The following is a 14655-nucleotide window of genomic DNA, read 5'->3' on the forward strand; positions in this document are numbered from 1 at the left end:
GGGCGGGCGGGAAGGTGCCCCCCCTTCTCCGCCTGCCCCGCGGGAGGCCTGGCAGGTTACGCCGTGAGGAGCAAGGGGCAGGGCCGGGAGCGAGAAGTGAGGCACGGCAGGTGTGAGCGGGTGGGCGAGGGAAGCCAAGCTGGCGTGTGGCCAGTCAAAGGCTGTTAATTACTGCAGGAGAATGGGGAGCAGGTGAGAAATGGGAATTAGACAGTCTCCTACAAAAAAACCACAAAACCAAAAATCCCCACCCCAAACCGAAGGTCATGCTGCTGTGGCTAAATACTGAACTCTTAAGAGATGCACGGACTGAAGTACTTGAGGAAACGGGTGCTCCTGAAGGCAAGAGAATGAGTCCTGAGGGCATGGCAAGACAGGCAGTGGGTGCTCAGGAAAGACCTTGTGAAAATCAGGTCATTGGCTTCCCTGGAGGTCCCTACGTCTTGCCTGACAAATCCCCTTTGTTTTCAGGCTCTTGTTTTGCTGTATATTTTGATGTAACGATAATTACTCATTTATACGGTTCTTTCCTTTCAGGGGATTCCAGAGGTGCCTCTCGTGTGATGTGCGGGGGCCAGTCACTGCAGTGTGGTGACTGCGGCTGTTTAAAAGCATTGAACGATGCTCCTGATGAGCAGTGGGGGATAGGGAATCATCGTATTAGCCTCCTGCAGCACATGTTGTTTTCTCCCTTGTTGCCAGAGCCTGACTACTCTGACTTATCCAGACTGCCTCAAAAACACGAAGAATGTCACCTTTCAGGCACAGCAGAGCTCTCTGCCTTGAACGTACAACTCTTCTTTGGGGAACACGGAGACAGTGAAACAGCTGCCAAGAAGCTAAGGACCACCACCGACACTGTCCCTTTGTGTTCTATCTGCTGGTGCGCCCCTGTGACCTGTCCTTTCTTACAGCAGCATGCACCAGCCTGCGTATTCAAAATGCAACAGAAATGCAATCTATACCCTTTCCATGTCAAAACCTTCCACTGAACACACACTTTTGCCTTGAGGGAGAGGACAAGAGAATGAATCGTATATGACAGATGTCAGTCACATCACTTAATGCCTCACTGGAAGGCACTGGGATACTACCGCGATGTGGGCAATGTAAGAGGCAGAACAGAACAAACCTGGAAGAGGAACTGAGACAAGAAAGTTCAACCCTAGCCAAGCTGGAATGTCACCGGGCCACTGGAGTGCAGACCCTCTGCACTGCAAAATGGTCTTGGGGATATATAGTAACTGTGGACATTTTCTCTGTTAGCTGAGTGAAGTCACGGAATGATTGAAGGTTTTTATTGAAATGAATGCACTTTGGGAAAATATTTTAAGAAAAATTCAGAAGGACCAGAGGAAGACAAAGGACCCCTACCCTGACTCTAAATCAGCATCAATGCCATCAAGGTGTTGCTCCTTTCCTTTCTGTTTCTGTCTCCCCAAATAAATTTCTAAGGCTGGCAGTGATTTCATGCTGCCCCTTCAGAGACATTGAGAGAAACCCCTTAATGCAGTTTAGGGACTTACCTGTTGGAAATTTTCTCAGAGCCCACGTATAGGACACTCCTCATGAGTCCAGCCCGAGTGCCCAGAAATGCCACCTCAACACCTGCGTCAGTCTCCCTGTGGAAAAGAAACACACAAGCAGAAGCAAACATTTCTCAGAAGAACAGCCGTCTCCCTGCCCCAGGGTGAGGGCCTTCCAAACCAGAAGCCACACCTGGAGATGTGGTCCCAAGTTCATTTGCAATATAACCCATTTACACCAGGAGTGACACTAGCTCCTCCCTGCTAATGGCAACAGGTTGTTACTGGCTAACAATTGACAGGCTTAGACCTGTGCCTAGATTCACACCTTTGAAATTTGCTCATTTGGTTCTCTTCTAAGCAGACCATGAGCTCCTCTCCCCTGCTAGCCCTGCTCCAGGCTGCCCACGTGAGGCTGAAGTGAGGGAGAGGGACTGCAGGGAGAGAATGGCAGTCTCAGGCACACGCAGGATGGGCAGGGTAGCAGACTGACTCTGAAGTAGATTGATTCGGGTGTGTCTTGCTGGAGGCATCAAGGGCACAGATGGGACAGCTACATGGTGGAGAGCATGCTGCAGTGTGGTGGCCTTAAAGTGAGGAGTGTGTGTTGGTATAGCCGTTTAAAGCTGTGCTGGTAATTGGGTGTCCTAACATGATTGTTGCTGGCTCAAGCTCTGTTAGCGATAGGGGTACTAGTAACTGAAACAGGGACAGGAGTCCTGTGGCCACACATCTGTGTAAGTACCATGTTGTCTGGTCAAAGTAGATCTGTGTGACATGATACTAGATACTATGAGCAACAGGTGCCTCACTGCAAATAATAAAGTAGAAAGTTGTTTACTGAAGCCAGCCTGTCCACTCCCTTCCTGAGGCTCAGTCTGAAGCCATCACCAACAGCAACATGTTCAAACTCCTTTTTCTTCACTGCTGGAAAGGGAGCAAATTCCTTGCCACCTAGGATGGAACTTCTGCTACAGTCATACGGGAAGTTGAGCCAAACCACGCTGCTGCTGTTCAAAGGGATAACTGATGCATGGGGAAATAACTCATAATAATTTCAAACTGAAATGGTCTGAGGTGCCCTGAGATATCAAACTCTATCAACTAAAGAGGCAAATGCAGTGCATCTGAGCTAGGTGCTGCAAAGAACTGGTGCTGTACACCTCTTGCAGTGACACATCTGGATCACTGCTGTCCTCCAGTGATATTCAGACAAACTCACCAAACTAAAGGCTCCCCTGAGAAGGCCCAACCTGCTGGAGTCCACTCCTAAGAGACACTTTTTGAGTTATTTCTAAAGCTATCGAGCTATTTCCATCAGCTTTTTGAGCTATTTCTAAAGTTTCTTATATGCTGTGCAAGGATCTGTGACTGTTTCAGGCATTGCATAAACCCATAGCATCTGGAGGTGCATCTTCAATGGTGTTTTACTCATATTTATTTCTCATACACTTACATGGACATATTGAGGGCTAGTGTTGTCCAGTAGGCCTCCATGGGTGCAGTGACCACTGCATCAAACAACACTTCCTGGACCAACTCCTCATCACCTAGGAAGAAGAGAGAACAAGAATCAGGAGAGAAAGACATGTCCCTCCCTAGATGTCTTAGAGAGTTCCTTATTACGGAGCATCTGCCTGGCCCAGGGCAATGAAGCAACATGGCACAAAAAGAAGCCTCCCCTTGCAGGGCTGAGAACAGGACCTGCCACCCTGGATGGCAGAGAGCACAAGAACAGATGTTACAGTGAAGATCGTCAGACTGGTTCCCCTGCAAACTGAGTGGAAGGGTTTGGGTTTGAAAGTGTGGGCAAGCGAGAGGCTTTCAAATGAAGTTATTCATCAGGCCTTCACTCCGACCTTCTCCTTGATAGAACAGGCTGTCCACAACCATTGCCTCAAATCCTTGCTTTGACCTTTCTTCTGGGTGCCCTGTAGAAGGACACCAGACACCCTGTTCCACTCAAGAAACTTCTTCAAAGCCCCTAGTGACTTCTTCATGGCTTCTACTCTGCCCTTGTGTTCATTGGCTTCTCTGTTACCCCTCTGTCCTTCCTGTAAATCTCACAAAACGCTGTCCTGTCCTGGCTTCCCCCAGATGCTCCAGCCAGTCTAGGCTACTAGTCTAGTCCAGCCTGGATTGGGACTGAGAGGTGTTTAGGAAGGTTCGAATATGCCATGTGCTAAATGGCATACTCTAACATCCCATTTATTTGACCTGCTTCATTTCTGTATTGCCCTGCCTGCATTCATTTCGTGCTGTGAGAATGTGATGACTATCATATTGCAGATATGCCCCTTTCGGTGCTGTTCTAGATGGAGTCACACACCCCCACCCCGTTTCTGCCTCCGCTTACTGGGTTGAGGTCAAAGGTCTCCCCTAATATTTTCTCCCAAGTTCTTCCAACTTTCTTTCTCCTTTCTTTGTCACAGTTGTCAGAATCCATTTCTCCATCCTTGCTGTCATTCAGACCTCTAAACCAGAGCTCACCAGCAGATCTTTCTCTCCCCAGGCCCCACAGGTCTAGGATGTGTCCAAATCATATTTGTTTTTCTTCCACAGCACTTCCAAGTCTGCATGTTTCTCACAGTGAGCTCTCCTGAAACTTTCCTCCTCCTCTTCCCTAGCCTCTTCAACTCATACATCTCCTCTTTTCAGCCTCCTCCAAAGACAGCCAGGAGGGGTCTGCTCACACTGTGCAAGAGAGGAACAATTATTGGATTACATTTGGGTTTAGTTTTAAGAGATTCCCATCCTCGTGCCAAAGGTTTGTGCCTCTCAGGTGGAGCATTACATGCAAAAGCTTGTACTTGGCACAACTAAGGGGGCTGAAGCCGTAGAGAGTGAGGTGGGCTAAGTTGCTGTAGGGAGTTCCCATGCACAGCTGCCCACCTCTGCCCCCCGACAGAGATCCCACTCTGTAGTGGTGCTATATCAGCTGCGTGTGTGGCTACACGTCGCCTGGAGAATGGGACCTGGTGCAAGGGATGAGCAGCAGAGGGAGCAGGAAAGATAATAATCCTGTAACAATTTTTTCCCGAAATCAGTTACCAATTGTGTTTGGAAAACAAAATTAATAATCCTTGTTCTGAAAGAACCCATCTGTCTAGATGGCACCACGCAGCCTTTGGAGGATGCTGGCTGGGGCCCTGGGGAGCAGAGTAGTCACAGCAGCTTTCCTGGCTTCTCCTGCCATCGCCCCCTCTAGCCCAGCTGGTCAGTCTGTCTTAAACATAGTGTGCAGCCCCCACCAAGCTCCATTCAAGCCTTTCACTTTTCAGTATTTCCTATGCTGAGACCGTCAATAAGGCCGAGTTATGTGACAGCTTTGAAATGGAAAAACAATCCTCTGATGGAGACAAGGAAGTGTATCCTCAGCTCATTTCCACATGTGAATTAAGCTGGGCTTGAGTTCAGTCCTGCCTGTGTGAGCAGGTGCCACAGGAGCTCAGTCTGACGCCAATCAGTTTGTCACAGTCCCCTCTCCCCTTGATGGGTACAGGAAAACCCCAGCAGGGCCCTTTTGGTGCCTGGGACTCACATTCCAGGTCAGGTTCCTCTCCGGTGAGGAAACGGATCACAGCCTCCAGCTGGCTGAGCTTCCGGTGGTCTGGATCAATGTCGGTGATGCAGTAAATCCTGGTGGGGAGGGGAGAAGAAGCCCACAAGGGCAAAGAGAAACCACAATCAAGCAAATGCTCCTGGAAAATAGTAACTGCAAACAAAAATTCAGCGAGAAAGCTTGGGCTGCAAAGATTTTGCCGCTGCTGCATGCTGTGCCCACTCAAAATCTAACAATGTGGCTGTAAGTCAAACCCTACCAATAAACCAAACACCAGTTAATCTGACTGCCACGCTTAGTAGGGCTGCTGTTATGTTCTCTGGCATAAGCTCACAATGCAACGTGGCAGTCCCAAATCCTTCCATCAGTTATCTCTATTATATGTTGTTTAAGATGTGTACCTGTGTCTATATAAACAATAACAATGTGACGGAGAGACCTGAAAAGCAGAGGGTCACATGCAATGTGAGTAAAACTGGATTGGGAGCAGATAAACCAAGAGACAGAGAAACAAAATGTCAGATGAGGAATGAGCTTGCAGTATGATAAGGTGGCAGCAAAAGCTGTCCCAAAGGGACACAGCTGCAGGAGCCTCAGGACACAGTTTGGAGAGAAGCGGGAGAATGTATTACAAACATATTATAAAAGAAACTAGTCTTCTAATCCTGCTTCCAATTTTGACCGCTTCACTGTCATGACAACGGAGAGGAAGGGGTTATAAGAGAGAATTACAACTCATAAAGGGGCTGAAAGGAGTGATTTATGAGAGAAGTCTAAGAGAAATGAATATGTAAAGGGTGGTAAGCTGACACCCCAAGTTAGGAGTAGAAGAAGGAGAAGTCACTGCTTGTGTCTCAAATGCACTGCCTGTGAAACTTGACAGTGTAATGAGAGGTGTGAAGGGCTGCAGGGCTTCTTGAATATAGTTATTTTGGCTTTGATACAGGCTGGGTTCATGTGCCTGGGTGTAACTGAATGTTGGGTTCATGAAAATCCCAAACCTCACAGCAATAAATGGAAAGTGCCATGCTTTACCCTGTTTCATATCCAAACAAAGCAAATCCATAAATTATGCTTGCTATTGAAACAGGGGTCATAAATCACCTCCATGTTCACTAGAAATTAGGTCTAGGCTCAGTTCAGAAGAATGCCAACCAAAAATAAGCTAGGATTTAAAAAAGCATTTCAATCTCTCGCCAAGCTTGCAACAAAATTTCCTGACAGGTCTGACATACTGTAGGTTTTGTAGCACAATTCTGAGCAACATGAGGAGGAACAAAATAAGTCTGAGCACAGAAGACCGAGGATAAGTCTCAGGAGATGTTTCCTAGCAGAGGGATGTGCCGGGCCTTGGTGGGATCTCCCAAAGGAAGAGGTGGAACTGAATTGCCTGGAGACAATCAGGTCTCTGCAGGTACAGCCCCTGAACAGCACTGCTTTTTCTCTAGGCCACAGAGGGTGGTGAACTCAAGCCAAATTGCTGGGAACTTTGCCACAATCTCATGACAAAGCCCTGTGTCATTGACAGGATTTCCTCCACTTACCATTCATTCGCTAAAGACAAGTCTGGCTGGAGCAGGTCGTGCAAACCTGAAACCAGATAATACAATAGAGCATTCGGTTAGGTAGCAGACAGGCAGTTACGGGCTGTGAAGGAGAAGTGAAGCAGTGAAGTTCAGAGTAGCTACCTTGTCCCTTAGGACAGCGTGGTTGTCCCAGATTAACCTACCTTCTTCCACTGAAGTGTTCCCCAGCAGAATGTACTCCCCGTGTCCCCTGGACAGCACAACACCCAGGCTGCAGGCGGGAAGGAAAACAGAGGGCTTGTCAGCAAGGAGAGGTGTAATCCCTAAACATGACACTGCGTTCCCTGCAATTACAACCCTTAAAGACATTAACTCCCTCCACAGCTATTAAAGAAAAGAACATCATCAAAAGAGGATTAAGTGAGATCCTATTTCAGCACAAAAGGCTAAGGAACCTGTCTGTAGAGCTATGAGGCACTTTTGGTGACAGTCTTTTTGGCCAACGTTGTAGGTTCAGGTCAACAATAACATTTCTCAAATCTGTGCCAATTTCAAACCATTTCAGCTGGGGAAAAAAACACTAAAAAATTTTTGCTTGATTTCTTATGTGATGTTTTATAATTTTCAGTTTATAACAATGTTTTGTTTAGAGCCATACACCAGAACATAAAACATATTCAGTGGAACTGAAAATTGAAGATGTCTCATTGCTCTGAAATGAAACAACATGCTTCACCTAAGGTATACCTTTTGGATTCTGAACTCCAGATAAATCACAATATTCCTTTTGAGTTGACCCAAACAATATTTTAATTGCTACAGGAACAAAGAAGTCAGTTATTCACACTGCTCTGCTCATGAGTCATAGCCAGTTTTATGAAGAAAAGGAACCAATTTGCTGTCCCTAATGGCAGACTTCTCATACACCGTATTGGTGTCATGTGAGTCCTTGCTCACCTGAAGGGCGTGCCACTGATGTCCGTGAAGAAATAATCATTGGTGAGGAAGAGAACTCGTTTCTGGAATAAAAGCATGAAAATAAAATGAGAGGCCCTCTGACAGACCAAGGCATAGTGATGATGGAGACCTGGGATATATGTCCCCAAGGCTAAGCAAAAGCAGTTGATCAGACCAACACTTCACACCTTGCTAGGGCTGGCTGGTGGCAGGGATGAGTGTGCAGTATTCAGCATATTCAGCAACTTGTGACCTTCAGGATCCAGGCAGCCACTCTGTCTTTCCATCTAGGGCTTCAGTTAAACCTTTCTTTGCTCTAGGGCTCCTGCAGAGGCTGCAGGAAGGGGTGGGGGGAAGCTGCCCTGCCTCTTGCACCCTCTGAGCCAACGCACTGGGGCCCTGCTGCTCTTTCGCTGTACAGAGCAACCTTGATGGCTTTGCACATCATCATCATCCCAAGCAGGAGGGGGGGCTTAGTGGAGCAAGTAGGAAGGAGAGGTAGGGTCGGAGGAGAGGCAGGATGACAAACCTACCCACTGTGTGGGTGGGCAGCCGGGGCCAAGTCTCCCCACTCCTGTGGGAAATGCTGAGATTCCTGACATTCGCTTTCATGCCAAACTGGGACAAAACATTAACATACTCCAATTTTGTTAAAAAAATCAGTAAAAAAAAAAAAAATTACATTTTCAAATTGAAAAAAAGTGCTGATTCAAATCCAAGCCGTTTTGATTCACATGAAAATATTTTTTTCAGACTGACATTTCAACTGAAGACATTTTAGACTATTGAAAGCTGCTTCAGAACTTCAGCTGTTTGCCAGACTGGCCTTTTCCTGTAGGAAAGTGTTGATTTCAGTGGAACTCTTTTCAAAAAGAGAAAAGTTTTTGGAAAGTTTCTATCCAACCCTTATGCCAGTATATGAACCCTAATATGTTTAAAATCCCAAGCCCAGTCTGAAAACGAGGTGAGAGGATGTGTGTGGGAGACAGGGAGCGAACACAGAAAACTCAGTGTTCCCTAGGGAACGTTGTGCCTGCTCTAACGTGCTCAAGCCGTGCAGCAGTGGAAGTGGAGCGAGGCACAAAGGGCAAGCCAGCGCCAGCTCCACAGTGTGTCCTGAGTTTGTGCACACAGCGGATGGGCTGATGGGGATGGGGGTTATTGTTAGGCGAGGAAGTGGCAGACGGCTCAACCCCTTCCCTCGCCCCTCTCTCCATGCATGGCAGTCATGTACTGCTGAGCAACAGGGTCTGAGTCTTTTGCTGAGCCAAGATGTTCCAAAAGTGCTGTGATACCCCCAAGGAACATGGCATGGTGGTGTTTTGGTGACTGTGGGGAAGGTACAGAGGTATTAAGCCTCCCTGTCCTTGCCAGTCTGATCTGATGGTGGAGGTGGGAAGGCATGGGGAAGAAGGAGACCTGGGGGTGTAGGCCTCCCCCTGGGGGAAAGGATACAGTAGAAAAGGGCCCAGGGGCGCCACTACTCCGAGACCCTTTCCTTAGCAAGGCTTGTTCTGCTCATCCTTTGTTCCCCTGACCTGCCCCTCTTCTGCACATGCAACCACTCAGCACTTGTGCCTTGGGGGAGGGAGGGCAAACCTCTGTTTGGGCAGGAGGAGGGGATGGGTGGCCAGCCCTCCCCAAGACAGCTGGAGGTATCACCACTCATCCATGGGAAGGGAGAGAAGCAGAGGCACCCTTGAGCCGAGTGGGGCTGAGGATGATCAGGCAGGACTTTGCTACATAGCGCAGAGCAAGGGAGAAGACAAGAACATGGGCATGTTGGCGCAGTGATAGGATGGCTGACTACCAGCACCTGCGGTCTGCGAACACATGTATTTGCAGTTTTGGTATTGCCACTGTGCTAGGCAGCCAGTCCTGGCTGATGCCATTACCAGTGGTTTGCCACAGCTCCTACCCATGTTCTCACTCTTTTGCTTTCAGTCACAACCCTTTTGTACCCTAGCTGCAAGCAGAGGCATTTTTGCTATGAGATCTCTCTAACAACCGCCCCTTGTCTTTGGTCCTTATTTTTCCTTCTCTATCTCACTCCACTCTCAATACCTTCCTGAGATCAACCCGGGGAATCAATGTTTACATGGCTGACAGAATAATTTCTATCCCCTTCACTCAGCCCTTCTCTCCGCTGTCTGACTGCCTCATTCTCTTTGTTTCAAGGCTCTGTCAGCACTTTCTTTGTTTCAACGCTGCTCTGCTTCATCAGCTAGCAGAGTACAAGTGGGAATTGTTAAGTTTAATTTCTGATCCTCGCTCTGTGTGTATTCTGATAATAGTAAAACTGCCACATACTCAGCTTCAGTCTCCTGTTATGCTTCATAACGCTTACAGAGTTGCAGAATAAAACAGGTAATATCTCTTACCAAGGCTACTTTTTGTTGTCTTTTTTCCCTGAGTAGGGGAGCAGAAAGACGTCCCTAAAATACTGAACTAAAAAGGTATCTTTGGATGACTCAGAATAAATGTTATTGAGGGTGCACAGAGACAGAGAAAGAGGTTAAGCTAGCAAAATAAGTAATCTAGACTTACAAAGAATAGATCTTGCTGGAAAACCCTGATTGCTTTTCTGACAGAATAACAAAGGTAATGGATGAAGGGAATAAAGGACATGCAATGTATCTGGGTTTATACAAAGCACTTGAAACAGCTTCTCATGAAATTTTATTCTAAAGAATCAGTTAAAGTGGTCTTAAATAAGATGTGGAGTGAGAACCAGCTGCAGTACTGTAAACAAAAAGAAACAGTAAACAACAGGGCATCGAGGGAAAAAGGTCTAATGAGAGGAACAGATAGACTCTGTCTTAGGAGCCCTTACGTACAGTGATCTGTAAGACAAAATAAAACAGCATTTCTCTGCATGCTGAAAAAAAGTCCCAACAACCATAAAAATTAGAAAGGCTGGACAAAAAAGAGTGGGATTCACGTGGAAAAATGGCAACTGGAAAAAATAGCTAAGAAACACAGAAACCAAGGCAGCTGTTCCGGCGCAGCTGTGGGAGGGAGAAAAAAATTGAAGGGACAGCAGAAAGGAGATTTGGGGATCCCTGTTCAGAAATATCCTATTGCAGAGAATAGATGCTCTCTACAGAGCACCAGGGAAACAGTACTCAAATAATTCAACGAAGCCCTGGTACTTGTGTACCAGAAATGATACAACAGACAAGGGGAACAAAAATAGTTGCTGAACTGCTTGGACTGAAAAGTGTGCAAGTATTTCAAATGCAGATGTTGGCAATGCCCAAGAGAGGAAGGGCAAAGCCGTTGACAGGTACCTGATAGTTGATAACACCAAGAATAGAGAAAGACAATTTAGTTACAAGATCTAGCAGTACAACCATTCAGAGGAAATGGAGGGGTGTCTTCATTGGGAAATGGCATCATTTCAGCAGTGACTGTGAGCAGTTGGTTTATTGGAACTGGTGCGGACTGTGGCTTAGCATGGGAGCAGTTCAGCCAGCCTGATCGCTGAAAAAAATGCTCTCTACAAAAGATGGAAAATTTTCCTGAAATATGGAAGACTTCTGGGCAGTGTAACTTGCAGGACTCTGGAATACTTCCTAACAGGAAATGATGAAAGCCAAAATCTTTAGGAGAGTTAAATAAACCTGAATGAAAAAGTACCAGTGAACGTAAATGTACAAGACAATTTTGCACTGATTCCAAAGGAAGATGTATAACCCTACATTAGAGCTGGTAGGGAATGTTCAAAAGTCTCCATTTCACTGGAACTTTTCATAAAACATCTGTAAATATTTGCATAGAAATTTAATCCTGGACCTGGATAAAGGAAATCGCATTCTGTCAGAGTGAGAGACCAAGGTTTCATGACTGTTTTTGGATAGGGAAAGGGGGTTGCAAAATAGCCTCTAAACCTCTTTCTGTTTAGGTCAGCTCAGCATAGTCTTTCCCCATTCTAGGCTCTTGAAGATCTCCAATTCATTTCACAGCCGTATAAACAATGAACAACATGGTTTTTGGCTTTGCCTGGACAAAGTAGGGAACTGTGAGGCATTTTCAATACCTTTGTAGGAGCAGAATGTCGGTAGGTATAAAGAGCACTTCTAACGATGCTCTATTTTAGCATACGTTATATATGTGGTGAAACAATAAAATCCTCACACTCAGAAATGCTGAGCATTAAAACCACATCCGTCGTGGTTCTTCAGCATCCATTTCCCATCCCCTCTCTCGTGTGACTTGAACAGAAGGATAATTTCTTACCCCTTTATCCACAGGGACCTTCACATCCATAGAGAGGTAGCCTGTTTCCCCATTGATCATGGCAGTTCTCAGCTGCAGAGGTGAACAAGATTAGTATTAGTTAGTGTCTCTGGGCAAGGCAGGACAGGAATTAGTAGAGCTGCTTGTCGTTAACAAACAGGGGCTGGTAGAAAAGAGTGACTGTTTTCCCCCCCATCTCTTTCTTGCTGCTTTTAAACTGAGAACCTGTTCGCATTGGTCAGGATCCTTGTTCAATCAGGCTGATAAGTGACATATAGAATAACAATGGCTTATGCTGAAAGCTTGTTGATATGGCTTTTTAGCAAAAGGAAAGGATCTGGAAGCTATGAAATTGCCAGTCCTAGTTTCAGACTTCACCGTTTGGCAGCCAGAAAGTCATTAGCATGGTGCTTTGAGAGCCTGGAAGAGGAGACACCTGAGAAACCCACTAACTCCCCCAGACTGATTCCAAAGATCTTGGACATTTTTTAAACTGATTTATAAATTATAGGCTCTATTCAGCACCCCTTCTCAGGTGCAGCAAAGCAGCTGTTTAACACAGCAAAGCAAGACTGTATGATAGCAGGGTAGGCAGTGAGAAGACCACTTTATTCAATCCAGGTTCCAAAAGCAAAATGTAATTTTCACAGTGACTCCCAGCCTCTTGCAAGAAAGAGCCAGGGAATTTTTCCGCAAGTGCAGAGGCTTTAACTTTATATCCAGCCTGCCAGAGCATATCAGCCTATTGCTTCAGCCTGGATAGAAAAAAAGGTGGGAAGTAACTTATTCATTCACACAAATTGCTTCCTTACTTCCAGAGACAGGCCTCCATTCAGGTGCTGGCCAGTCTCAACTGCATTTGCTTTACAAGGCCACAATTCTGTTTATTATGGCTGTATGATGTGGGTTATTTACAGACCTAGAATATAAAGCTTGTGTTTCCCAAGGCCCATGTCTTGGAAATCAAAACACTGACTGGTACTATTACTCCTTTTTGGCTGAGAGCATTTGAGCTCATGCCAGAGCCATGGCATACTCCCTGTTCTGGTCTGACAGCCTGCAGCATTTTCTATGGGTTCTGGGTTTAGTTCAGATATTGTTGCTTCATCCGTATCTTCTTGAATGTCAGGCATCTCTCGTTTCCCCATGAGGCAGTGGAGAAGTAAATCGGTGGATATCTGAGATGTCCTTGGACCGCCTCAGCTCCAGCTAGTCTGCACACAGGCTACTTGTCCTGTGCCCAGCCCCCAGGAGACAGTGGCTGTAGGTTGGTGCCACAATCCTGGCTTGCTGCTTCTTCCTCAATAGCTTTTCCTGCATTGAGAGGTCAGTTACAGTCCTGGTGTCCCGGAGCCCCCATAATGCTCAGTCCTTTTCAGGCAGGACACTTCTGGCAACAGCTGGCCTCCACTTTGAAAAATGTGCAGCTGGTTTTGGATGGAGGGGTTGTCTGGTGCATGCTGAAGCACTCGTTCCCAACACCCCAAACAGCAAACTCTGCGCTCGAGGGCAATGAGTCTGTGCCATCCCCATCACTTGCAGCGGGTGCTGCTGAGTCCTTTTCCCTGTCCGCTTGCGTAGTTTCAAACCAACACAGACGTACAGTTTACCTGAGGGGTCTCATAACATCTAGGTGTTTTGCCACTCAGTTTCAACATCCTTGCAGGCTAATTTCTTCTTCAGTGGTTCTGTGAAGGCTGAAGACCACATTTGGGTGACAGCTGCCGGGCAGGATCCCTCGACCCTTCCCTTTCCCCCCTCACACTGAGAATATCCCTGTGTTGCTTTACTTGCTTGCTGCCCAGCTGCAGATAGTACTATTGTGCATCAATTGGTATTTTGCAGACAGTGCCATCTTCCCTCCCCTAGATTTCTTTTTAGCAGCTGGCTGTATTACACATCACTCGCACTTGGGCATATTTTTCCAGTCTGAATTTGCTGCTTATCAGTGTTGCTGAGATTATACTGCAACTGATGTTGAGTCTGTCATTGATCTAATACCATAGCTGCAAATCTGAGTGTTGAAATGTTGGCAGCTTTCTGCTGCAGTGGGTGTATCTTGAGAGTCTCTAGAATTGCTGAAGTCACACTGCAGATACCGTTCGCGTCACTGAATGTCTCTGTACCCTCAGTGACTGCAACCTTTCTTTCTTCTGGAAGATGCAGTGCAGGAACACAAAGTGGCTTTGTTTTTCATGCCTCTTTTGACTTTTTTTTCACTGGATAGTTTTACTCTGATTGCCTATGGACAGAAATCTTACACTCTGCATCATATTTGCATTCAGGTATCAATGTTATTTGGTCGGACAGGAACCTGCTATCCAAATAAACATGACAGCAAAGCAAAGTCCTCTCATTTCCTGTTTTGGGGTGTTTTGGGTTTTTTTTTGTAAAATAGCAAACTGGGTGAAGAGGAGCAGCTCTAAAAGTGGCTCCAGTGGGAGACAAAACTACAATGGGAGCAAAGCTCCTAGAAGACATCAGCAAACCCACACAAATCCATTGGCAACCTGCATCTTGGTGGTTCTACTGCATGTAAAGCCTCTTATTTTTGTCTTGCTTTCCACGTTTCACACCCAGTCCCGTTGTGTTTCCTTTCTCAATTTGCCACTCTTCCACTTCCCAAGTTCCTTTGGTGTGGCCCTTTGTATTTGGCCTGCACTAGTGACGGTAGCTACTTTGATCCTCTTGCTGGGCAGTTCGGTTGTCCTACCTGTTTAAGTGGATATCTATAACATCAGATCCATTTATGTCAGCAATCTCCCCTGTAATCCAGAAGCATGTGTCCCACAGCTAATTCTGTCTTACTCCAAATTCAGTTCTTATCTTAGTAACTTAAGTGTCT

General features: G+C 46.3%; 1 protein-coding gene across 1 annotated transcript in view; it reads right to left on the reverse strand.

The window, feature by feature from the left end:
- The window catches only part of CACNA2D4 (calcium voltage-gated channel auxiliary subunit alpha2delta 4), a 134344-nt gene that overhangs the window by 75623 nt on the left and 44066 nt on the right, over positions 1–14655 (reverse strand). Inside the window, exons 18-24 of the mRNA XM_009279061.1 lie at positions 11811–11882; positions 7572–7633; positions 6818–6885; positions 6633–6678; positions 5068–5165; positions 2983–3076; positions 1527–1622 (exon numbers count right to left, since the gene is read on the reverse strand). Of these exons, the coding sequence (XP_009277336.1) occupies positions 1527–1622; positions 2983–3076; positions 5068–5165; positions 6633–6678; positions 6818–6885; positions 7572–7633; positions 11811–11882 (536 nt within the window). The remainder of the gene's footprint in view (positions 1–1526; positions 1623–2982; positions 3077–5067; positions 5166–6632; positions 6679–6817; positions 6886–7571; positions 7634–11810; positions 11883–14655) is intronic.

This window comes from Aptenodytes forsteri, unplaced genomic scaffold (assembly GCF_000699145.1).
Source record: "Aptenodytes forsteri isolate BGI_AS27 unplaced genomic scaffold, ASM69914v1 Scaffold241, whole genome shotgun sequence".
Lineage (NCBI taxonomy): Eukaryota > Metazoa > Chordata > Aves > Sphenisciformes > Spheniscidae > Aptenodytes > Aptenodytes forsteri.